General features: G+C 42.9%; 1 protein-coding gene across 1 annotated transcript in view; it reads left to right on the top strand.

Moving 5' to 3' along the window:
- col7a1 (collagen, type VII, alpha 1) overlaps nucleotides 1–24,671 on the top strand; it is a 519,627-nt gene that overhangs the window by 388,853 nt on the left and 106,103 nt on the right. The window contains exons 86-90 of the mRNA XM_060918496.1: nucleotides 17,848–17,883; nucleotides 17,976–18,056; nucleotides 18,145–18,213; nucleotides 22,022–22,057; nucleotides 22,176–22,235. Coding sequence (XP_060774479.1) covers nucleotides 17,848–17,883; nucleotides 17,976–18,056; nucleotides 18,145–18,213; nucleotides 22,022–22,057; nucleotides 22,176–22,235 — 282 coding nt within the window. The remainder of the gene's footprint in view (nucleotides 1–17,847; nucleotides 17,884–17,975; nucleotides 18,057–18,144; nucleotides 18,214–22,021; nucleotides 22,058–22,175; nucleotides 22,236–24,671) is intronic.

The raw sequence follows: 24,671 nt of genomic DNA, 5'->3' as shown, positions 1-24,671 counted from the left end.
ATTTCTCAGTCAAAATAAGTAAAATATAGGGAAAGTGTCATTGAATGAAATGTGTGGCACCCAGCTCTATGTTTGGCTCCCCAAGGTCCATGCTTGTGCCTATTCCAGAACACTCTGCTGTTACTGCTGAGGTTCCTCACAAAGAGCTGCTTTCAATAATGATCAATTTTTAAACAACATGCCACAATTTTAAAATATAAAATGTTAAAATATACCCCCCCCCAACACCACCATCATGTATATTGGACAGTAGGCTAATGGGCCAAAAGAACCTGTTATTTCACAGTTTGTGACCCTGCCAACAATCAGCCAGATCAGAGGCAAGAGTATGGGCAAAATTGATGCGTTTTTTCTTTTAAAATCTGGAAATATCGTAATCGACCAGCCTCCCCTGTTTGAAAGACTACCAGCCGCCACTGGTTGTGATTACACCCGCATGCTACTTTTGAAGTGTGAAATAAATTATTTGTATTTATTTTTTTAAATAATCACCTGTGTATTTATACTAAAAAAATTATCCACCTGAGGCTCAGTGAATATTGGTGAATAATAACCTCCACTTCGTCTCGATTATTACTCACCAATAGTCACTTCACTTTCTATGAATAATTGTTAATTATTTTATAAAGCTAGCTAGTGTGTTAGTGCTATGTTCATTAGTGGCTGCACAAGGCAATCGATTTAAACGAACTAGCCTTGCTCGCCAGATGTATTAAAAAAAAAAGTAGCTAGCTATTTACTGCTGACCTTAATCCGTTAGTAGATAGTTCAGATTTGCATTTCAGTACCAAAACGGTCTTCACAGTGGCTACTGCGTTCATTAACAGCTACGACGACACAACCGTTGCGAGAAAGGTTGATCAGGAGCAGGGCCGCGTTAACCCTTGCCGAGGCCCTGGGCAGACACACCCCCGAGGCCCCACCCCCACCTGTTGTCAACTGCGCTCGGCAAATTCACCCCCTCAGACGTGCCTGTCTAACTAGACACAGAAACTTAAATAATGACAGTGGCACAATTAGAAATACTATTGAACGATTAAACTTTATATCCATCAACACCTATTTAATCGAGAAAAAGCAATGGTGAAATAGGCAACTGCATGGTGAAAAAATCCATCAGACATCACGGTTAACAAGTCTGGTTAACTAAAGTTTAGCTTCAAGAAGCCTTTGAATGAGTGAGTCAATGAACAACATGTCAAGAACATAACCTCGGCCTACAACAGTTTCTTTAGGATTCAGAACAAGAACATTCATTTGGTATATAACCGTTCGTTTTCATTTTGGAATCCAGGCGACTTTTAACTTGTGAAAACAAAGAGCGATAACAAAGAAAGAAAAATATCTTGCTTCTCAGAAATAAATCTCAAAATGTTAGGCTGTGTGAAACATTTCATCCTTTCACACACGTAATGTCCCAAACAGCAGTGGCACACAGCTTTGCGCATTCAGTTTGACAGCCATGGGTCAACTTACAAGGGCACTCTCCTACTTTTCTGGAAAGCAAAGTCATTAATTAAATCATTGAACTCAAGCTGGCGTAGCGTGTGAAGACATGGACAGTGATCATATTGACAATGACGGGTGATTTATGCGACGGGACAAGGTTGGCTTCCTTACGGGTGGCGAAATGCATCAAAAATGTTAGGATAGGATAGGATATTTATTTGTCCTTTCGGAAAATTGTTCTGTGCCATTTACAGTACGTCTGATACAAACTGTTACGAAAACACAATGAGACACAATATACAAACACCCCCCCCAGGACAAAATACAAGACAACATAGGACAAAACCCCCTCATGTCTTACATACAATATAGAGCTGTGCAATATATCGTATTTTTATCACGATATCAATATTGGTGTCAAACGATATCAAAATTCATAATATCGATATGAAACGATTTTTTGTCATTTGTCGAAAGGGACGTGCACAATATTTCTACAATGGCAATAAAACAACAATAACATTGACGTGACAGTAAGGTAAAACGAACCCTTCTGTCCCCTAAGGCACACCGTAGCCTTGCATACGTCATCCATTCTACTCCCGCGATATCTCCGCAACAGTAAAAAATCAATTCTTCTGTTTTCATACGTGTCGGGTGATTTGATATATTGATTTCTTAATATGTTGTTTGATTTGCTTGCTAATAGTTATAATAATACAATTAACATATATTTACGTCATATTTTTGGATGTGGGACTGGGTAATGTAAAAATGGCATCTACGGAAGAAAACAAGCACAACAATATTAGCACATATCCAGCTTGCTAGCTGTGTTAGATGTGTTAAACCGTGTGGATTTAAGTGGAATAATTGCGAGTCGTCCTGTGGTCAAGGCAGCGTTTTAAGGTAAGGCAATTTGGTTATTAATGTTGCCCGCCGCGGCATGTTGGGTTCATTTGATTTTGACTTGTGCATCTGTAGCTAGCATCATGCTTTGAAGTAGGTTCTGCTAAGGACGGGTTTATTGCGCGATGTAGACGGACTCAGATGTAATTACATTGTTTTTAAAATTCCGTGCGCTTAAAACGGTGTCCCCCTGCTAATCATGTAGCCCTAATCATGTGTTGCTTTTACTTTTCTTAATGGCGAGTGAAATATCTCTGCAAATGGTATTTCAATGCTGACATGCCAAAAAGATAGCGGAGTCCACATTTGGAAGATGAAGGAAGAGAAGCCTATTTTCATGTATGTTAATTCTTAAGGACTTGTCTCTATATTGTGCGTGTTTAATGTTGGTGTCTTAACAACACACAAGCTTACGTTGTAGTGTGTGTGTGTGTGTGTGTGAGAGAGAGATTTTATCCTTGGCTGGCTACGAGCCAGTGTGGACGTCACGCAGTAATCACTGGTAATACCAGCGCTGGCTCCATCCTCTGTGATCGGAAATGTTGAGTGAGGAGAACGTGAGCCTTGTGCAGGCTATAGGACCTATGCAAAGTACGCGCTTGCACAGTAAATAGTTTAAGTAAAAGGCGTTTCAGGGTACAACGGGAAGGGTTGACAGGTAGCCTATGAGGCCTGTACTATAAAAATGTGGCCTGGTGCCTCAGGTGTTGATGATCAGGGCTTTAAAAAAAGGTGTATAAATATCGTTTTAAAAATCGCGATATCGATATTTACTGAAAAAATCGTGATATTGATTTTTTCCAATATCGAGCAGCCCTAATACAATATAATGGTAAAGTGCAGTTACTCAGAGACCAAGTGCAATGGGTTATTCTGGTACAATCTTACAGTTGGGTCCTTATTTAACAGGGCTGTACTAGTGGGTATAAATGATCTGCGGGCTCTATTTGTCTGGAATGAAGGCAGCCTGAACCTCCTGCCTGAAGGCAACAACTCATATGCCCGATGTAAGGAGTGTGACACATCATCACAAATAATATGTGCCTTTTTTGCCACCCTTGTTTCTACAGTCATGGGCATACTACTTAATGGCTGGCAAGCAATCTTGCTGGCCATGTTGATTATCCTGTGCAGCTTATTTTTGTTTGCTACAGATAGGGAAGAATACCAGGCCACAGAACAGAAACATAAAATGCTCTCAACAAAAGAATGGTAAAAGAGCCGCATCATATCCCCATCAACTCTAAATTGCCTTAGCTTTCGCATAAAGTACAGCCTCTGCATCCCCTTCTTGTAGATGGCATCAGTGTTACATGTCCATGTTAATTTATCATCTATTATTGTTCCCAAGTATTTATAGTTCATCACAACCTCAATACCTTCCCCGTTTATTACCATATTCTGGTGGGTATGGTTCCCCGTTCTAAAATCAATAATCAGTTCCTTTGTTTTTTTTTGTGTTAAGAAGAAGACAGCTGGACTTACACCAGTCTACAAACTGGTCCACCCAGTCCCTATATTGGGTCTCATTGTTGTTCTGTATTAACCCCACTATGGACCCTTTTCAGTCACGTGACCTTCGTAAACGCGACCGCCATTTTGGACATGTAGTGGACTTCGGCTCGAATCGGTTTGAATGCGAGGAAGGCAACAAACATAAAAGAAAAAGGATCGAGATGCAGAAAACTGTATTTACTAGTTTACTGTAATTATGATCTGGCAGCTATTTACACCGGATCCAGTGTAAATAGTTGCCGGAGCCAACGTCCGAGGTTCCGGAGCACGCGCGCTGGCTCCGGCCGGAGCCGCGAGCGAGAGCGCTGGCTCCGGCCGGGCCGCGAGCGAGCGCGCTCCGGAACCTCGGACGTTGGCTCCGGCAACTATTTACACTGGATCCGGTGTAAATAGCTGCCAGATCATAATTACAGTAAACTAGAATGGAATGTTAACAGCAATGTAATGCCTTTTCTGGCTAATTTTATTCGTCTTACCTCCAACAAAGTGGTCACTACACAAGCGTTGGTATGCCGCTATCCATCTTCTCCGTCGGTCAGCATCTACCGGGATCCGATAAAATGATAACCCTTGCCTTGTTTGTTGATGGTTACTACATCTAGGTGCACAACAATATAGTGGCATGATGGAAGTCTTGCTGAAAATAAACACTTTCTTTGCTGCCGTTCCTCAATGTTGGCTGTGGTAAACTACTGGTAGTACATGTCCAAAATGGCGGCCGCGTTTGTCGTGACGTCACGTGAAAAGGGTCCATAGCTGTATCATCTGCAAACTTAATTGTGACATGATCGGCTGTATTACTTTGGCACTCATTTGTGTACAGTGTAAACAATACAGGGGAAATTACGCTCCCTTGTGGAGCCCCAGTGTTTGTTAAGATTGGGGGCGACACCGCCTTGTTTACCCTAACACACTGTATCCTCTCAGTAAGAAAGGACTCAACCCATCTTATTATGTTCGCATTTACACCCAAGTGCAACAGCCTCTCCATCATAAGGTGGGGCCTGATCGTGTTGAATGCAGATGAAAAATCTATAAAGAGAACCCGAGCATGTTATCAATATGATCAAAACTTCTGAAAATATCGTTTCATATTTTCCGATCTCGCTACCGCCGAGGCCCCGGGCAGCTGCCCATGAAGCCCATTAGGATAACGCGTCCTTGATCAGGAGTAGAGTTTTCTTTCTCTGGTTGTTGGATGAGCAACAGCCTCCTGAAAATCCACTGTACTCTCGCAAGAAGAACAAAACAAACCACAGCTGCTTAAATGATTAGATTTGCATTCATCGAATGCTAATATTATATTAGCTGTTCAGAGAGCAGCATGATAAACCAGAGACTGTGCAAGGCGACTGATTCAGATGTTCAGTTATTAACATTTCTGGCTGTACTCTATCATAATTGATGGCTTTTGTCAGACAAGTGACTGGTGTTATTTGTCATGCAGCACTTTCGAATCCAGCTTGTGTGGGACGTTGCGCCTCGAGCTACGTCACAGTTTGCTTCAGTTCTTTTTTGCCTTCTCCGTTTTTGAGGCATCTTTACACTCAAAAATGTAAATAATGATTTCTACTGCAAAAACAACACGTACACGTCCCATCTAGCAAGCCATCGAAGATGGATCAATTTAACCAGCTCTGTGTTTGGCTGCACAATTTCCCAATGAAGTGTGACACTATAAATACAACGTGACAGCATACACACGCTGCTAACCAGAGCGTGAACGCAGGGTCGAAGGTCGTCACTGCAGTGAAACAGCAGGTTACATTAAATTATTATTTAATAATCAAAACCAAGTTCACAAAGGACCTTTGTTTTCTAACATAGGAAAGTCTTCAGGATACGAGGTCATGTTTCTCAGTAACATGACAAGCTTGTGTCATTTTGTTTTTATAATTATTATTATTTTTGTCTAATTGGCTTTGAGAGAGAGAAATAAAGACGCATGACTATTAATACCTGCAATAATGTACAGGAGAGCAAGATCGAGCTTGTCTTGTGGATTTACATACATTTAATGTTATGTTCCACAAAACTACACCATGAGTTGAGCTAGTGGTTATCGTGTCCGCCTCTCGACCGGGAGATCGCGAGTTCTACTTGCAGTCAGGTCATACCAAAGACCGTTTTTATAATGGTACCTACTACCGTCTGGCAAAGCACACTGCAATACAGCTGCAAGCGTGCGCATTCTACTGGGAGCTGGACTTCCCAGCGTTAACCCTCTTCTGCAGAAAGCCAGATGGACCAGCTATGTTGTCAGGATGCCAGACAGTCAACTGCCCAAACAGTTGTTGTATGGAGAGCTGTGCCAAGGTAAGCACTCATCTGGGGGACAGAAGAAACGCTTCAAGGACAATCTCAAAGTGTCCCTCAGAACCCTAGAAATCAATCTCAACTCCTGAGAGTTGCTTGCTCAGGATTGTCCAGCATAGTGAGCAAAGCTCACCAGTGGCGCACATGCAGCAGATATGAAATGCATTGCCAAAGTCCAGAAAAAATGAGCTGCATGGAAGACTCGAACTATCGCCACCTCCACTACAGCACCTACCCACGTGTGCCCAACATATGGGCGTACCTTCAAAGCCCAGATTGGCCTTATCAGTCACCTCCGGACCTACAACCGCCACTCACCAAGTTGAAGTCATGGTCATCTTTGACCCCAAAGGACGAACATCATCATTATCAGATTTTGGAAATTGAGCCAAACAGGGTCAAAGTCACAGCAAGGTCAAATATCTGAAGTAGTTTCCTTCCTGTTTGGAGTATACCTTAAGGGTCTTTCAGGCATACAAAATTTTAGCTCTTAGTTTAGTCATGGCCAATCCCGAAGACCACACCTTCTCAACATGCTCCTTATGGTGTAACACGCTCACCGTATGCATGAGTTCACAGACACTCATGATTGACAGGCGAGAAAGATTATGCCACCCATCTCTCCTTCCCTGAAAGCATGACCAATGTTGTTTTCTTGGGCTCCTGAGCTCGGATATCTGTGACATTTGAACCCGCGATCTCTGGATGAAAAGGCGAACGCTTTCTGCAGAGCCCCTAAGAAGGGCTTTTTGGTGTTGGAGGCATCGTGGTTGATGCCGACATCAAGTTCTACTTATTTAGGAGAAAGAAATTACTAAATAATCTTTGACACTTGAAGCGGTAGGTGTTTTGATATAAATGTTTACTTTATATTCAGAGTGAGTGCTTTGTAACAGCCAAAGCTATAACGTAAATTTGTCCGGCATCGTAAAGTCTTCAGAAGAGGAATGAATCACTTCAGGATGTGCTGTTATAGGAAAATAATCAAGATTATTGAAAATATAGCATTCAGCCACCATCATGTTTCAGCATTATGAAAGACAGGTTCTGGCAAAACGTTAACATGAAGATAATTTCTCATTCATCTCATTATCTGTAGCCGCTTTATCCTGTTCTACAGGGTTGCAGGCAAGCTGGAGCCTATCCCAGCTGACTACGGGCGAAAGGCGGGGTACACCCTGGACAAGTTGCCAGGTCATTGCAGGGCTGACATATAGACACAGACAACCATTCACACTCACATTCACACCTACGGTCAATAAATGGCCCTTTTCCACTACCCTTTTTCAGCTCACTTCAGCCCTCTTCAGCCCGACACGGCTTGCGTTTCGACTACCTCAGAGCAGCATGACTCAGCTCGCTTCAGCCCTACTCAGCACCCAAAACTCGCACGGTTTTGGAGTAGGGCTGAAGCGAGCCAAACCGAGCCGAGTGGGGCTAGGGGCGTGAGGAGACACTCCCCTGTGCACTGATTGATGAGGAGGAGTGTCCTCACATGCCCACACACGCCTCGCGAGCACGCTGGGATCTGTAAACACCGTAAACCCGGAAGAAGAAGAATTACGAATTACGAGAATTTCTGAAGCCTTATGCGCCTCGCCTCATCTCATGCAGTATCTGTTGGCGTTGTCGGTGACAACAAGCCACAGCACCAAGACCAGCAACACTAACGACTCCATGTCCTCCATGTTTATTGTTTACTCTCCGGGTCGTGAGACTACCGCTTAAAAGGTCACTGATGTCACTGTTTGCGCCGCCTAACGACATCACGTGACGTCCACCCACTTTCGCTAACTCCACCCAATGTGTCCACCCACTTCCAGCCAGCACGGTTCAGCGCAGTTGTAGTCGAAATGCAACTCCAACAGCCCCACTCAGCTCGACTCAGCACGGCACGGCTCAGCCCAACTCAGCACCGCACGGCTCAGCCCAACTCAGCCGCGTTGGAAAAGTGGCATTAGAGTCACCAGTTAACCTAACCTGCATGTCTTTGGACTGTGGGGGAAACCGGAGCACCCGGAGGAAACTCACGCGGACACGGGGAGAACATGCAAACTCCACACAGAAAGGCCCTCGCCGGCCACTGGGCTCGAACCCGGACCTTCTTGCTGTGAGGCGACAGCGCTAACCACTACACCACCGTGCCGCCCCTGAAGATAATTTCTGAATTATTTATATGACTAAACAGACAGGAACACCGGGGATGATGTTCTGGAAAGGTCAGTTGTAGGTCGTATCTAGAGGAAAGAATGTTTTGTCATAATTGAATTGACAGCTCTGAATCGGAGCATCGAACCCTTCAGGACGACGAAACAGCTTCAGCACTAGAGACATGTAAGTTAATTATTATTGGTAATTGAATGCATCAAAATACCCTTTAACTCAAGAAGGGCAAATAAAGACGTGACCATATTCAGATCCAAAGATAAGAGGTGTAAGGTTCAGGCCAAGCTCGGATTTATCTCCAGAAGACCTGAGAAGAAGAAGAAGAAGAAGGAAAAAAAAACCCTGTCCATGTAGTTATCTTCAGCAGAGCAGATTACAGTAATGACCCCTTTTACTGGTCCATCTATCAGATCAGATAGCTGCAGCTCTTAGAGAATACTTACAAGGATGAAACATGAACACAATGCATCATTACTCTGTCTCTTAGACAGCTACACGATTTCAAAGTGTGTGTGGGGGAAGAAAACATCACTAAACAGCCTTGGACTTTAATACAGTCCGCTCCATCAGCTCAGCTGAGATATATGATATGATATCTCTGGTATGTTCATAGAAATGCAAAGAGGAACTATTTATTTCTCACCTGTGCTCTACCAAGCTGGAACAAACCATTTACAATCCCTGAACAACTGCATTCCTTTTTCACCACTTTATTCCATTCCCGTTACTTTTCCTTTATTATCCCCCCCGGCACATAATGCGGGGTGATGTAGCTATCACTCTGTCCATCCATCCATCTGTCTGTCTGTAAACATTTTAGTTTCCGGACCATAACGCAAAAACTATTAGGAATTTTTTTCACGAAACCTGACAGCTATGTTAAAGGGGAACCGAAGTCATTTTTAAACTTGCTTTATTTCTTAATTAACATGTTATTCAATTACGTTTTCGGTTTTAGTAACCTTATATCATGACTCGTATTGGCAACTGATTGCAATTAAATATGTGGCAGATCACAGAATCCAGGGACACATGTCGGCCCGGGGGCATTTTGAGTTATTGACAGATTCAGAAAGAACAGTTTCTAAGCTTTCCAATGATGCCTTCCATGTGGAGATCTGACAATATTTGAAGAATGTGTGGCCTTTTGAAAGTGTATACTTCTTAAAACAGAAAAGGGAGAAAATCGCCCTCAAAGTTTTCCATCTCAGCTACTCTGGGTGTAGGGCGGGCACATAATGGTGCTCATTTGCATGACATTAAGGAAAGCCCTACCCCCTACGAGCTAGCACGATACTACTTTCATGTAAACAAAGATCACCACGTCAATTTTCCTTCCATGCAAAGTATGCCCAACACAATTATGAAGTACAAAAATAAGTCCTAAAGTATACTTTAACGTTTTGTGGTTGAAAAATTACTCACACCGTAAGAAAGAAAGATAGCACGATGATGACACAACTAACACAACACTAGTTTCATGTAAAGCCTCGGTCACAACCGGCCGTATGTGCTCCTACAGCCGGTCTACACGCAAGAAACGCAAGAAACACACGGAGAGCGTGCATGAAAAGCACGAGAGCGCGCGTGTGATGTGCTGATTTTCGAGCCGCAGACCGGCCGCAGAGGTTCTTTGTCATGTCAAACAAACTCTACGGGCGCTTGCGTTTTTTTCAGGTTACAAGACAAACTTACGGCCAACGCGCGTCTTTCTCCGTGAACAAAAAAAAAAAACGCAGCGATTTGGGAAACGCCAAAAATCACACAGCCAAAAAATCGTACGTCCGGTTGTGACCTAGGCTTAACCAAACCACAACACTCTCCGTTACATGCAAAAATAACCACACAGCCTTAGATTAATAAACTTACCCCATCAGAAAGAGAAACGGCGCCTTGCACACACCAATGCCTCCGATGGAATGTAGTCCTAGAACGGTCCGTGTATCATCCGATCATTCAAGTATTCCATTCAATCTGGAAAACGAGGTTGCGGGTTTTTTTGCTAGAAATGGTGATCTCCGATGTAAATACCGTGTGTCTGTTTGCTTCGCGGTGTTTCAGCTCCTCTGCGCTCTGTTTAGTAACTCATTCCATAGTGAAATCACACGCCTGTATGCAGGTTAAGTAGCCATGCGCTCAACTCGCATCATACAGCTGATTCGCCGAAAAAACAAAAACAAAAGACTTAAATCATCATGTGAATGGCCCATATGGTAATTTACCCACACCCCCCAGCAGGCTACAGTCCTGACAAAAATGAGACAATTTGCAACAAAAAATGTATGCTTTTCCAACAAAACAATCTATTATCTGAAATACTGATTGCATTCTTCAAGATCTCAACTTGCACATGATGGAAAAAAACAAAAATCACAAATTTCGAAAAAAAATTTTCTTTTGCGATTATCTCGGATTCGTTTCGGCCGACATGTGTCCCTGGATTCGGTGAGGGGTCACATATTATCCTTATCCGCGCGATCTTCACCAGACTTGTGCGAGACTTCGAAACGTCAAGTGTCAGCCAGGTGTCAGCGCCGCCATTTTGGGAACTGTTTTCCAAACGAAGTATTGTACAAAAACGAGTTTATATGACGATTACTGCCTACTTTTTTCAAACTTTCCTGATTGCTATCAAAACAAACAAAACTTCTGGCTTGATTACATCAGCATTCGAAAGAGGGTGCGCGCGTCTTTTGACAACCCCTGTGTCCGAAATCACTCCCTACTCACTATATAGGGCACTATATAGTGGGGACGCCATTTTGTAGTGCTGTCCGAAACTTTATTTATTATTTTGAAACCCACCAGCTGACTGATCTGGCACGTTTTAATTGTGCGACAGTAATGACTGTGTGGTATTCAACCCAGTCTCTGAATGGCACCATTTTGGACAGCATGCTATCACGCATCCTTGCTGTTCGGGACCTCCATCTGGAACCTAAGCAGCAGCAGCCAAGCTCGTCAGACGAAGACACCTCGTAAATACCCTGAAAACTGACATCATGGGGACGCTGCTGTTCTTAAGCTCTTAGTGTTGTCAGAGCTTTAAGAAATGATGAACAGGGTGAAATGTGACTAATCGAACTAGTGTCCAAAAGCGTTTTTTTTTTTCGTTTTACCAATGAGCTCACTATATAGTCCTCTATACAGTAATTCCCTATAGCCTCAGTCACAACCGGCCGTACGTGCTCCTATGGCTGGTCTACATGCAAAAAATGCAAGAAACGCACGGAGGGCGCGCGTGTGATGTGCTGATTTTCGAGCCGCAGACCGGCCGCAGAGGTTCTTTGTCATGTCAAACAAACTCTACGGGCGCTCACGTTTTTTTCAGGTTGCAAGACAAACTTACGGCCAACGTGCGTCTTTCTCCACGAACAAAAAAAACACAGCGATTTGGGAAACGGCAAAAATCACACGGCCAAAAAATCGTACGTCCGGTTGTGACCTAGGCTTATATAGGGAGTAGGGAGTAGTGAACGATTGAGCAATTTCGGACACAGGGAATGTTGGCAGATGTCGGTCACTTTGATTTCCGCTGTACGTTTTACTTCCATCCTGCGATGTCTCGCACAGGTCTCAACGAATCTCGTTTACGGCCATCGCTTTGACATATGGACTGATCTATTCCAGAGCATATTTCAAACACTCAGAACTTGCTATAGCGGTGACAAAATAGCGATCAAAAATGCATTCCGATATTTAATAAAATGAGAGAAATAGAATTTTGATAATAAAAAAAATTGTCTTCGGTTCTCCTTTAAGTGACTTAAGTGCCTTTTGGCATTTCTGTGATTTTTTTTTTTTCCGTATTTCCATAGCAACCAATTCAACTTCGGAAAATTTGGAGTTGGGTTTCATGTGGAGGCCGGGGACGATACGTCATCTCTTGATGATTCTTGTTTCTTAAGGTATCTTTAATACCTCTGCCAAATTTGTTGGATGAGGTTGTGTTTTCGCCTCCGTTTCTTAGCTCATCTGTCCATAAGGCTGATGAGCTGTTGGCATGGTATGGCATCCATCGTCTGTCAGTTGTCCACGATTCAGTTAAATCGTATCTCCTCTGTCAGTTCTCCACCAATTTCTGTTCTGATTGTTTTGTTTGAAAAAAACTCGTCACTCCACACAAAACTTGGTCATTGTTTTGTCAAATTTTTTGCTAACGAGTTACTAATGGCCCTTTTCCACTACCCTTTTTCAGCTCGCTTCAGCTCACTTCAGCCCGACACGGCTCGCGTTTCGACTACCAAAAACCAGCACGACTCAGCTCGTTTCAGCCCTGCTTAGCCTCTAAAACTCACACGGTTTTGGAGTGGGGCTGAAGCGAGCCAAGCCGTGCCGAGTGAGGTTGGGGGCGTGAGCAGACACTCCCCTGTGCACTGATTGGTGAGGAGGAGTGTCCTCACATGCCCACACATGCCCCGCGAGCACGCTGGGATCTGTAAACACCGCAAACCCGGAAGGAGAATAATTACGAATTACGAGAATTTCTGAAGCCTTATGCGCCTCGCCTCATCTATACGCTCTTGCCAGTATCTGTTGGCGTTGTCGGTGACAACAAGCCACAGCACCAAGACCAGCAACACTAACGACTCCATGTCCTCCATGTTTATTGTTTACTATCCGGGTCGTGAGACTACCGCTTAAAAGGTCACTGATGTCACTGTTTGCGCTGCTTAACGACATCACGTGACGTCCACCCACTTTCGCTAACTCCACCCAATGTGTCCACCCACTTCCAGCCAGCACGGTTCAGCGCGGTTGTAGTCGAAATGCAACTCCAACAGCCCCGCTCAGCTCCACTCAGCACGGCACGGCTCAGCCCGACTCAGCCGCGTTTGTAGTGGAAAAGCGGCATAATTTGGCCAAATTAACGAATTTTCCAGGCCTCTCACTAGAATTGTATCTCCTCTCTCATTTCTCATCAGGTTTCAGTTCTGTTCGATGTTTGGGATTGATCTTACCTTGAGGAACAAAACTTGTTTGTTTGTTTGTTGATTTTCCTGTTGTAAATGATTTGTTTACAGCTTTGTTTATTTTCAGTTAAATCGTATCTCCTCCCTCTCTGTTCTCAATGGATTTCAGTTCTGATTGTTTAATTTGAAAGAACTCGACCTTCTGCACAAAACTTGGTCGTTGTATTGTCAATTTTTTGCTAACAAATTAGTAATGAGGTCGACTTAACACATTTTCTTCTGACTAGAATTGTATCTCCTCTCTCATTTATCAAACGAATTCAGTTCTGATCGATGTTTTGGGTCGATCTTCCCTCGGGGGACAAAATTTAGTCCTTTGTTGATTTTCCTGTTGTAAAGAGTTTGTCGTGGAGGTTGGTCCTGTCTCTTACACTACGTTCACACTGCAAGGCTTAATGCTCAATTCCGATTTTTTTGTGAAATCCGATTTTTTGTGAGGTCGTTCACATTAACAAATATATGCGACTTGTATGTGATCCTCAGTATGAACGAAAAGCGACCTAAAAGTGTTCCGCATGCGCATTGCAGGATACGACGACGTCACACGCAGTGAGCATGGCCAGTGTTTACGGAAGTAACCTAAAGTTTCCTGTGTATGACAGTAGCCAGCATGGAGTACCTGGCGATGATGCAGTTGCTGTTGCGACGGAGCCAGAACATGCACAATAGCCTGATGTTAAGGAGGAGGTTGAGAAGGAAGAGGGCAAGGGTTTTGGCTCAGGCGTTCTGCGGGGTAGTGACTGCAACCTCCGTTCAAAGGAACATCAAAGCCATGTTGTTGTAACTTTTTTTGAGAGACCCGCCGCCTACTTCAGCGCAGAATAGTGACGTTTGTGGCTTGTTGATGACGTGTAAGTCGGATGAATGCGACCTGGCGGTTCAGACTGAAGTCGCATATGAAAAGATCGGATAGGAATCGGAATTAGGACCACATATCCAAACGGCCTGGGTCGGATTTGAAAAAATCGGATCTGTGTCGTTCATACTGTCAATAAAAGATCGGATACAGGTCACATATGGGCGAAAAAATCGGATTTGAGTCACTTCAGCCTGCAGTGTGAACGTAGTGTTATTCTCACGTTTCAGTTCTGTTTGATGTTTTAGGAGTCATGGTTGTTTTGATGGCAGGCCGGGTGAGCGACTACATCCTTGACGTTCTGGTTTTGTTTGACTTTTCCCAACGTAACTCAGAAAGTAGTGAACGGATTTGGATGAAATTTGGAGGAAAGATGAACCATTGACCAAGGAACAACTGATTAGATTTTGATGCAAATCCAGATATGTGTGTGGCTCCAGGATTTATTTATTTTTTGGTCTGTTCCCAATGCAACTCAAAAAGTAGTGAATGGATTTGGATGAAATTTGGTGGACAGCTTTAGTGTTCTCCTAGGCTCAAATAATTTGATTTTGATGTCGATATGTGGTTTGGTGGAGGTATGAACTCAACCGAGTGCCCTTGTTTTATTCATTATTTTTATCTGGATATTATCTTAAGCTCATTTTAATTATTTTTTTAATTCTTTGTAAAGCATTGTGAATTACCTGGTGCTATTTAAGTAAACTCACCTAGTCTTTGCTGTATAAATTTTAAAAAAAAAAGGAAACATCTGTTAATCCAAGCTTTTAGTTCTGAATGTACTGAAAAAGTACTGAATGTACTGGAAAAGGAAATTCTTGGCAACAGTGAGGCAACAGTGCTAACCACTACACCACCGTGCCACCCCACACAGGACTGTATATCAAAAAAAGTTTATCAGACCAAAGCACCCACTTTCTACTGCCTTTGAACTGTTACCCTCAGGCAGTAGGTATCACTACCAAGCCCTTTAAAGAAATAGGACAAAACAGTCATTTATTCCACAAGGTATTAGCTACTTAACTAAGCACCTGCAAGGTAATGGTAGGCTTTAATTTCTCTCTGGGGCTCTGTTCAGCGGGTCTGAATGATGACACAGCTTCAATCCCTCTTCTTTTATGAGAACATGTTATATGTATTTATCGTATTTATTTCCCCAGTATTCTGAAGACCTCTTTTCATTACTGGAGTATGGACTGATGCTGTGTGTTTTGTTATGGGAATGTTGGCGTCGAAACCTGTCTTTTAATCTCCAGTTTTTCTCATCCTTGGTCATATTTTTAGCCTTTTCGTGGATTAAGTGCAATATTGACACAGCGATATGACTGGTGTGTTGAATGCTCGAAGTGTTTGTGTTTTACCCTGCTTGTACGGTTATGCCAGAGACTGACGTGTTTACTCACTGAGAAATAGTTTCCCTATGGGGACAATAAAGATTCTATTCAAAATACTGTAGCAGAATGGATAATAATAATAATAATAATAATAATAATAATAATAATAATAATAATAATAATAATAATAAGTTAAATTTATATAGCGCCTTTCAATAAACCCAAGAATGCTTTACAATTATAGACAAGGAAAAAAAATAAAAATAATAATAAATAAATAAATAGAGTAAAAAGTCCACCAAATCGGGGTCAGGATATAATTCCCGTGGTATAGCAGCCACAGTCCCACCAAAAGGCGCACGAAAACGAGTCCCACATCTCCAGCACCGCCGCCGTGACGCCGTCAGCAACATCGCTCGAACACCACACCATGGATCCACAAAGCGAGCATAGAAGCACCACCATGCAGAGCGCTGGTGTGTCCCAAACCGCCTGCACAGCCGCCACAACATCGCTCGGAACATCACGCCAAGCATTAAAGCACAGAGTGCTGGACAACCACGATGTAAAATGAGCAACGAGCTCACTGTGGTCCATAGCTGGGAGCACAGGCATCACCCACAGCGAGCCAAGGCCTGGAGGGAACCGATGCCCAAAACTGGGTCCGGAGCTACACCTCCACCGGCGGACTAAAACACTCAAAAAAAACCGTCAAACTACACAAACGCACAGAAAAAAAAAAAAAATTATAAATAAATAAAATGAAAATAGAAAAAGAAAGAAAATAAAATAAAAAAAAAGCTCTGGTGAGAAACGGCAGCCAGAACGCGCACAACATACTCTCAACCGGAAACGAATAAATAAATAAATAAATAAAGGGATGGGAAAAATGACTCTAGTTCAGCATCTAAAGCGTTTTAAACATGAACAATAATAGCTTCTACAGGCACTGTTCTGATTTACATGCGAATCATTTACATAAATAATTTAGCTGAAAGCAGCTCATCAGGCCACAGACTAGGTACAAGGCTCGAGAGATTAACTGAGAAACTTATGAACTAACAAACATGGCTTGTTTAAAAAAAAAAGGCAGTGAATACAAGATGTTTCAAGAGGATTGGATGGAGAAGTTTGCATTTTTTTTTTCCCTGCTTACAAATTCAACATCTTGTCTGTTCAGAGTCAGTGTCACGGATCAACAGTTGTAACCACTTCTAACTGTCTTATACTGAACATAGCCGTGAACTAATCACGAATGGTTCAGCAGACCTTTGTAATCAGAGAATCTTATGTAACCTTTAAGCAACAGTCACACTACAGCTCGCTATGCTTTGCGGTGGGTTATCGATGAAAACGAGGCATTTTGGTGGCAATGCGATGCATGACGATATACAGGCGAGCTAAAAGTTGTGGTCATACAGCAGGTGAACACTTGACTGTTATGCCTTTGTGCACTTGAGCCTTGGGACCCAGTCGTTATGGGAAACACCTGATGCGGATTTAAGCGCAATCAGCACGCGCATATAAGGACGCTGTTTTCACAGAGACTTTGCAAAGTATTATCACTGTCACATTTGTTTCTAGCCATGTTTATGGCTCTGGTTAAATACTCTGCTTTATGATTTGGTTTTTGGTTTCGTGTGCGTTTTGTTACTCTGACCTTACCTCACGTTTTGTTTTTGTAAATATCACGACTGTTAATAAATACTCTTTCTGCACTTACATCCGTCTACCATCGCATACCTGATGGAATACTTCCTGAAGTCTCTGTGAAAACACTGTCCTTATATGCACATGCTGATTGCACTCAAGTCAGCATCAGGTGTTTCCCATAATGACTGGGTCCCAAGAGTGCGCACAATGCACCTCGAAGGATCCCCAAACGTAAATGCACTTTTTAAATCTCGGTGAAGGTTAGGCTATGCCGAGCCGCTGTGCTGATGAGGCTCCTGCAAGCATCGGAGATGTGGATTCGAGACAAATGCGTCTCAAGAGGCTTGCTGATGCTTCCCCGAGCTTCAGGAAGTTTTCCCAAACCCATCTGCAAGGATTCACCACTTAGTTTGCCAACGCAAACCTCACCAATAAATTTTAATGCATGCATTGAAATTTTTCACGATGTTTTTGGCCACTCACACAGTGGAGACACGTCAAAAACAACTCGCGAAGCTCGGAGAACATTTCCCATGAATTGCACGATTGGTGGTGACGTTACCAATTTTTCATCACCAAACCCATCGCGAGCTGTAGTGGGACCAGAGCCTTACAAATAATAGTAGAATATTATCTTCATGTAAGGTTAAGTTGTTGTGTGTGTGATTTCTTTTAGGGTCCACAAGGACCTCCAGGGCTGCCAGGACAAACGGTGAGACTTGAGTAACACAGCTCAGATCCAGAACTGTTCTGATTAGTGCCCTGAGATGTCTTGATCCCTCTCACACTCATCGTTTTCCACAGGGAGAAGCAGGAAAGCCTGGGGTTCCTGGTAGAGATGGCATACCTGGAAAGGAAGGAATACCAGGCTTACCAGGAAAACAGGCAGGAATAGAATTCGATTCCATATCCTCAGTGTGTGTTTAAAATCGCTTCTGTTTTTAATGCTCACTCCTCCTCTGATTTCCCACAGGGTATTTCTGGACTGGTGGGACCTCCAGGACCAAAAGGCGAGCAAGGGGACAGTGGGCCACCTGGAAAAGTATGTATAAAAATCTGTCTGATTGTGTAAGGCTGGTGTTATGCTTGGTGTGTAGCTTCTTTACACCAATGCGCCACCAACAGCTCCAATCACATACCTGCTTGTGTACCTTTTGTACATCTGAAGGATTGAAAGCGATGTCCGGTGGGCATCAGGGCAGAGCAGAAATACCTCCAGGCAGAAGATTTCCATTTTGACCTGTAAAATGGGACACAAATTTGTTTCCATTGCTCGAGATGTCACTACAGGTATTTAGCAGATGCTGTTATCCAGAGTGACATACGACAAGACCCTGACAAACCCACAGCAGTGGGCAGCCGGGTTAAGCGCCTTGCTCAAAGGCACTTCGACCATTCCTGCTGCTTCAGGGAATCGAACCGGCAACCTTTTGATCCCAAAACCGCTTCTCAGCTTTGGATCATACAGATTATTTTTGTACCACAGCACTGCTGGATCCTAGAGTCTGATTGGTTCGAAGTTTATTAATTTTCTTTAACAGCAGCTCAATATCCGGAGGTTTATCAGAATCAGAAAGGCTTTATTGATCCCTGAGAGGGAAATCGGTCATGTTACACTTGCTCATGTTCTAGAATCAAAAGATATAAGCACCTACCTGTTGGGGGATGGTATGGATCTTCCTCAAGCTCGGGTCCTTTACCAGAGGCCTGGGTTCTACTCAGCATCTTAGTCGTTCCTAGGATTGCACTCTTCTGGACAGAGACCTCCGATGTTGTACCTGGAATCTGCTGGAGGCACTCTCCCAGTTTGGGGGTCACAGCCCCTAATGCTCTCATCACCACAGGGACCACTTTGGATTTTACCTTCCACATCTGTTTCAGATGTTCTTTCAGTCCGTGGTACTTCTCGATCTTCTTATGCTCCTTCTGCCTGATGTTACAGTCAGCTGGAATTGCCACATCAACACCACACTGTAGCTGGATGGCGTAGTGGTTGAGTCGCTACCTTTGGAACAATACAAAACAATACAATCGTAGAAATAAAAGTAAGAAATCTTAAAATATGTGCATCTTGTTCTGATATACATCAATATACACTGCCTGGCCAAAAAAAGTCACCAATTGGATTTAAATATGCAAATACATAAGAGCCATTGATTGGATAATTACTGCAGTGATTAATGTGTTTCAGCTGCAACAATTCTTTTAACCCGAACTGATGCAGTGAGTAGCTTCTCATTTCTTACACAAACATGTTGGAAGACGTTTCCTGTGCTCATGGAAAAGACGTTACGGTGTTTCAGAAGGTCAAATTACTGGCCTGCATCAAGCAAAGAAAACAACTAAGGAGATTTGAGCTGAAATGACTGGAATTAGGTTAAGATCTGTCCAACGCATTATTAACACCGGAAGGATCGTGATGAATCATCGGCTTCATGGAAGCAATTTGGTTGGAAAAAGATCCCGACTGACCATGATCAGAGATCACTTAAATGCTTGGTGAAGTCTCATCTCATCTCATCTCATTATCTCTAGCCGCTTTATCCTTCTACAGGGTCACAGGCAAGCTGGAGCCTATCCCAGCTGACTATGGGCGAAAGGCGGGGTACACCCTGGACAAGTCGCCAGGTCATCACAGGGCTGACACATAGACACAGACAACCATTCACACTCACATTCACACCTACGGTCAATTTAGAGTCACCAGTTAACCTAACCTGCATGTCTTTGGACTGTGGGGGAAACCGGAGCACCCGGAGGAAACCCACGCGGACACGGGGAGAACATGCAAACTCCACACAAAAAGGCCCTCGCCGGCCCCGGGGCTCGAACCCAGGACCTTCTTGCTGTGAGGCGACAGCGCTAACCCTTGGTGAAGTCGAATTGTAAAAAAAAAAAAAAATTGTCATGAGACCTCACGGCTATGTTTAATAGTGAAATTAAGAGCATTTCCACACTCACCATGCGATGAGATCTCACAGGATTGGGACTAAACAGCTGTGTGTCCATAAGAAAGCCACTTCTTAGTGAAGTTAATCAGGAGAAAAGGCTCCAATTCACTAGGGAGCATAAAGATTGCAATGTGATGTGTGAATTTGAGGTATAGTTATCGTTTGTTCAGTCTGCTCCTGTTGTCTTCTGCCCAAGAGTCGACTTTTACTGTACACTACCGTTCAAAAGTTTGGGGTCACCCAGACAATTTTGTGTTTTCCATGAAAAGTCACACTTTTATTTCCCACCATAAGTTGTAAAATGAATAGAAATTATAGTCAAGACATTTTTCTGGCCATTTTGAGCATTTAATCGACCCCACAAATGTGATGCTCCAGAAACTCAATCTGCTCAAAGGAAGGCCAGTTTTATAGCTTCTCTAAAGAGCTCAACTGTTTTCAGCTGTGCTAACATGATTGTACAAGGGTTTTCTAATCATCCATTAGCCTTCTGAGGCAATGAGCAAACACATTGTACCATTAGAACACTGGAGTGAGAGTTGCTGGAAATGGGCCTCAATAGAGATCTTGCATGTGACGTCACAGCCGATCCAGATTGTGACAGACGCCATTTTATCGGTCAAACGCCATATTTCCGCCTTCTACTTCTGCTTCTACTTCTACCTTTTCTTCTGGAAAACCCTACTATATACAATTCTACTACAACGGCTGCGGCTACAAGCTCTCCCTACCTGTGCACGTTTTTTATGGTTTTTGTGTGTATTTTTGCGTGTTGTTCGTCTGTACCGGACTTCAATATCCACTACAACCGTATGGACTTACTGGACATTGGTTTCCAGCAGAAAATGATGGTTTGTAGCAATTTCCATCGTATGCACAACATTCCGGATGAGATAGTGAGACCAGCGGGGTCTCCGTGGATTGTTATCGGAAGCAAAGCGAAGGAGGCGGCGTCGGGAGAGGAAGCAAAAGCGAGGCTGCAGGCAGAGCCGGCCTGTTGACTAAGCTCAGAAAACAGCTACTCAAATCTCCACTGCTAAGCCTCTATCTCTCCAACGCCAGATCCATGGTAAACAAGACGGACGATTTGGAATTACAGCTGGAATTACCTTATTCTATTCTATTCTATTCTATTATCGGCTGGTCAGTACTAGTAATACTTAAGTGACTTACCTGTCCAATGAGGATTGTTATTTTCTTGTTTACAAGATGCCACATCTGAGTCGCTGACAAATCCTGAATTTCTGTAAAGATAACTGTCCAGAGATTTATAAGCATGCAGTGCTTCACCACTGAACAGTGAGGGAAAGTTAATGAGGTAATTATACACGTCTGGGTATTCCACCTCTGGCAGTTCAATATCCACTGACACGGTCATGAAAACTCCGTCCGGTAAGCCATAAGCGTCACTAATCTGTAGATTGTTTATTTTAGACATATATCTAGTTATCTGTTCATTAGAAAAATGAGCCGTGTAGTCCGTCAGTTGAAATTGATCCATTCTGTACACGAGTGCAGCAGTATTCAGCGGTGTTTTTTACCGACAAGATGGCGGCTGTTAACTTTCCGGTCACATGACTGCAAGATCTCTATACACCTATGTAGATATTGCACCAAAAACCAGACATTTGCAGCTAGAATAGTCATTTAGCACATTAGCAATGTATAGAGTGGATTTCTGATTAGTTTAAAGTGATCTTCATTGAAAAGAACAGTGCTTTTCTTTCAAAAATAAGGACATTTCAAAGTGACCCCAAACTTTTGAACGGTAGTGTATGTGCACTGAAATTCAAGTATAGCACCAGCCTAACCTGTGTACACACACACTTCATATCCTTATGCTCTTTATATCCATCTTTCTCCTGTTTGATCAATTTCTTTCTTTCCTTCTTTCCACAGTCAGTAGCTGGACCGCCTGGAGTGAGGGGTGAGCGGGTGAGTCACTGCACCACTTACAGCTCAGGATATGAGTCGTCCTCATGATTGCATCTCATAATCACAGTGAATTGCAGCCATTTTTGATTGTACTTATAATTGTCTTGGAATATGAAAGGGTCCTCCTGGTGAAACACCGCATGGAGTAGCAGGAGAGAGAGGCTTACCTGGATTGCAGGTGATTCTCAAACTCATCCTTCATATAATTTGCATATCCTGTGCATAATATTAATATAACATTGCATCACTTGTAATCATGAAAGGGATATAAGGAATGATGAAACACCTGAACGACGGTTGTGTATGCTTTTTGAATTCATCAGTGCATCACTTGTTGTTGTCGTTTGGGCATCTGTCCATAAGGCCGATGAGCTGTTGCCATGGTGTGGCATCCGTCGTCCACCATTCAGTTAAATCGTATCTCTTCCATCAGTTCTAGACGGATTTCCATTCTGATTGTTTTGTTTGAAAGAACTCAACCTTCTGCACAAAACTTAGCTGTTGTTTTGCCAGATTTTTTTGTTAACGAGTTACTAATTAGGCCAAATTAACACATTTTCCAGACCTCTCACTAGAATCGTGTCTCCTCTCTCATTTATCATCTGATTCCAGTTCCGATCGATGTTTTGGGTCGATCTTCCCATGAGGAACAAAACTGGTCATTTGTTTGTTGATTTTCCTGTTGTAAACAATGTGTTTACAACTTTGTTTATTTTCAGTTAAAGGAGAACTGAAGTCATTTTTAAACTTGCTTGATTTCTTAATTAACGTGTTATGCAATTGCGTTTTCGGTTTTAGTAACCTTATATGTGGCAGATCACAGAATCCAGGGACACATGTCGGCCCGGGGGCATTTTGAGTTATTGGCAGATTCAGAAAGTACGGTTTCTAAGCTTTCCAATGATGCCTTCCATGTGGAGATCTGACAATATTTGAAGAATGTGTGGCCTTTTGAAAGTGTATACTTCTTAAAACAGAAAAGGGAGAAAATCGCCCTCAAAGTTTTCCATCTCAGCTACTCTGGGTGTAGGGCGGGCACATAATGGTGCTCATTTGCATGACATTAAGGAAAGCCCTACCCGCTACTAGCTAGCACGATACTACTTTCATGTAAACAAAGATCACCACGTCAATTTTCCTTCCATGCAAAGTATGCCCAACACAATTATGAAGTACAAAAATAAGTCCTAAAGTATACTTTAACGTTTTGTGGTTGAAATATTACTCACACCATAAGAAAGAAAGATAGCACGATGATGACACAACCAACACAACACTAGTTTCATGTAAAGCCTCGGTCACAACCGGCCGTACCGTGCTCCTACGGCTGGTGTACTGTACATGCAAAAAATGCAAGAAACGCACGGAGAGCGTGCATGAAACGCACGAGAGCGCGCGTGTGTTGTGCTGATTTTCGAGCCGCAGACCGGCTGCAGAGGTTCTTTGTCATGTCAAACAAACTCTACGGGCGCTTACGTTTTTTTCAGGTTGCAAGACAAACTTACGGCCAACGCGCGTCTTTCTCCATGAACAAAAAAAAAAAACGCAGCGATTTGGGAAACGCCAAAAATCACACAGCCAAAAAATCGTACGTCCGGTTGTGACCTAGGCTTAACCAAACCACAACACTCTCCGTTACATGCAAAAATAACCACACAGCCTTAGATTAATAAACTCACCCCATCAGAAAGAGAAACGTTGCCTTGCACACACCAATGCCTCCGATGGAATGTAATCCTAGAACGGTCCGTGTATCATCCGATCATTCAAGTATTCCATTCAATCTGGAAAACGAGGTTGCGTTTTTTTTTGCTAGAAATGGTGATCTCCGATGTAAATACCATGTGTCTGTTTGCTTTGCGGTGTTTCAGCTCCTCTGCGCTCTGTTTAGCTTCCTCATTCCATAGTGAAATCACACGCCTGTATGCAGGTTAAGTAGCCATGCGCTCAACTCGCATCATACAGCTGATTCGTGAAAAAACAAAAGACTTAAATCATCATGTGAATGGCCCATATGGTAATTTACCCACACCCCCCAGCAGGCTACAGTCCTGACAAAAACGAGACAATTTGCAACAAAAAATGTATGCTTTTCCAACAAAACAATCTATTATCTGAAATACTGATTGCATTCTTCAAGATCTCAACTTGCACATGATGGAAAAAAACAAAAATCACAAATTTCAAAAAAAAAAAAAAGCTTCTTTTGTGATTATCTCGGATTCGTTTTGGCCGACATGTGTCCCTGGATTCGGTGAGGGGTCACATATCGTGACTCGTATTGGCAACTAATTGCAATTAAATATTATACTCATCGGCCTATTCGGTTTTTAGCCATGTTGAATTTAGTTTGTTTGGTCCACGGCAGGCGTCGCTTATCCGCGCAATCTTCACGAGACTTGTGCGAGACTTCAAAACGTGAAGTGTCAGCCAGGTGTCAATGCCGCCATTTTGAAAACTGTTTTCCAAACGAAGTATTGCACAAAAACGAGTTTAAATGACGATTACTGCCTACTTTTTTCAAACTTTCCTGATTGCTATCAAAACAAACAAAACAGCCGGCTTGATTACTTTTTTGCTAACAAATTAGTAATGAGGTCGACTTAACACATTT

The sequence above is a fragment of the Neoarius graeffei genome, chromosome 4 (assembly GCF_027579695.1).
Source record: "Neoarius graeffei isolate fNeoGra1 chromosome 4, fNeoGra1.pri, whole genome shotgun sequence".
Lineage (NCBI taxonomy): Eukaryota > Metazoa > Chordata > Actinopteri > Siluriformes > Ariidae > Neoarius > Neoarius graeffei.
This window is presented reverse-complemented; position numbering and strand designations above follow the sequence as displayed.